The sequence below is a fragment of the Montipora foliosa genome, chromosome 11 (genome assembly GCF_036669935.1).
Source record: "Montipora foliosa isolate CH-2021 chromosome 11, ASM3666993v2, whole genome shotgun sequence".
Taxonomy (NCBI): Eukaryota; Metazoa; Cnidaria; class Anthozoa; order Scleractinia; family Acroporidae; genus Montipora; species Montipora foliosa.
In genome coordinates this window covers 14,385,703-14,387,644 of record NC_090879.1, presented here as the reverse complement: position 1 = coordinate 14,387,644, position 1,942 = coordinate 14,385,703, and the positions used below count along the sequence as shown (strand labels likewise).

The window sequence follows — 1,942 nt, the reverse complement described above, 5'->3', positions numbered from 1 at the left end:
ATTGTTTCTGCACAGCGCCGATCGCCTCCGTTGCTCTCTTGCAGACGTGTAGGGAATTTCCTTGGAAGCCTTCGGTAATTCCTCTTTCGCGCTGTCGATAGAATCGATTAAAATTTGAATTTGCGGCGTTCCATTTGAGCCCATAATTTCTTTATCATTAGCTGATACATCTCTGGGTTCGTTTGGATTTCCGCGACCATGTTTTGACGGAAGTTCGACGATGTGTTTTTCTAGTACTGTTTGTTCTCCTTCATTGACATCGACGCTTATTTCACATCGGCTGACGGGTCTCACGCCAGGGTGAAAGTCAAAAGCTAATAAATTCGTTCTCTGTGGGTTTGGACTTAAAGTTGCCTCTCTGTATCGGTTTTGATTTGGTTTGTTATTCCTACTCAGCTCATAAACGACTTTGTTGCTAAGTACATTGTCCACAGACCTTGAAAACTTTTTTCCTTTACTACACACATGCCTAGCAGCACTGTCACTTTGCCTATCGACGAGTTTCCCCATCAACTTTGCACCTTCAGTTTTCGAATGTTCTCTCATTAAAATCATCTGGCATCCTTGGCAGTTTGAGTCGTAGCCTTCGGAAGAAGTCGGACTACTGAACGATCTTTGCGCCTTTTGTCTCCTCGCGTTACACTTCCCTTGATCCGGAATCTGTCGCGTTTCACGTTTATCACTAACGCAATGTTTCCCGACTACTTGGAGATCTTTTACGAGTTTGTCATCTGCTCGAGAACCCCTGTGCAGGCGCTTAAAGACTTCACTTGAATATTCTGCACTTTTCTGCGACCTATAGTCGCCCATCTGTTGTTTTGCCAATCCGTTCTTCGATTCCGGACCAGGACCATTCTCAGAGCCAAACAAAGTGGGTGAAAATCTCAGTGCACGGCTAAGCCTTCTTGTTCCTCGAACGCCGTCCTTGATAGGTGGCAATACGGAAAAACGAGTGAAATTGCCCAAGGAATAGTCATTATTTAGAAGAGGTACTTTCTCCAAGTTTTCAAAATCTTCGCTGCTCTTTTCGTTTTCAGGCGAAACTCGTTCAATGTTTTTGCTATCAAACCCTCTGGCATCAGTTAGCTTTGCATATTCAATTTTCGGTAAGAAGAGTTTGTTTCCCTTTGGGATCGGAGGTCGCGTAAAATTCATGGTGCTACTCGCTGTAGATCCTTCCCAAAATTTGACCATTTAAATCCTTGTGAAGTTTGATCGAAAACCTCCCAGGGCTTTGTCTACTTTAGCCTTAGTAGCTTCATTTTCCTTGTTGATAATTTTCTCTCGAAAACCATCTGCTTTGCGACATTATGTTATGTTGATCAACTTTAATCACGTGATACGTAATAATCGGTTCTCGACTGATATACCATACCGACGTTAAGAAAACAAATATCAACCCTCAAATTGTCGCTGATTTATTTCACTTTTCCTTGAGACTAGTGGGGAAATCTACACTCGACTTTCCTCCCCAAACGTCATCCAGTTATAGAATAATAACGACAGCTATTTCAAAACCGTTTTTCATCAGAGAAAATAAAAAATGCAAATAAAAATTACACACTTTCGAGTATTCTGTCCTTTGTATTTGAACACGGTCGAGATAACGAGAACTTACGATTAATTAATCCATGTGGTATCGTGATACTAAACGAGCGGAAAAGGACGTCCAATATTTTGAAAATTCAGACCTTTTTTAAAAAATTGCCTGCTTTAATAAGAATAGGTAATATGATTTGCATGAAGAAATAATTCGCAGTTTTTAAGTAGCATATTAGTGGGGTGTTAATTTAAGCGCTGAGCATTAATTTGCGTCTGATAACGAGCATAAGCTTGGTATTAATTTTGACAGAAAGAGTAATTTCTTATTTACCCAAAGTCCTGTCTGGACAAATAATTTAGCTATTTATACTTGCATGTCGTATCGGTGTATTATGTAAAT

At 40.3% G+C, this 1,942-nt stretch overlaps 1 protein-coding gene across 1 annotated transcript in view; it reads right to left on the bottom strand.

The window, feature by feature from the left end:
- Positions 1-1,296, bottom strand: part of LOC137975141 (uncharacterized) — a 1,356-nt gene extending 60 nt beyond the window's left edge. Inside the window, exon 1 of the mRNA XM_068822217.1 lies at positions 1-1,296. This exon is cut by the window's left edge and continues 60 nt beyond it. Within this exon, the coding sequence (XP_068678318.1) occupies positions 1-1,194 (1,194 nt within the window). The 5' untranslated portion in view covers positions 1,195-1,296.
- Between the last annotated feature and the right edge of the window lie 646 nt (positions 1,297-1,942).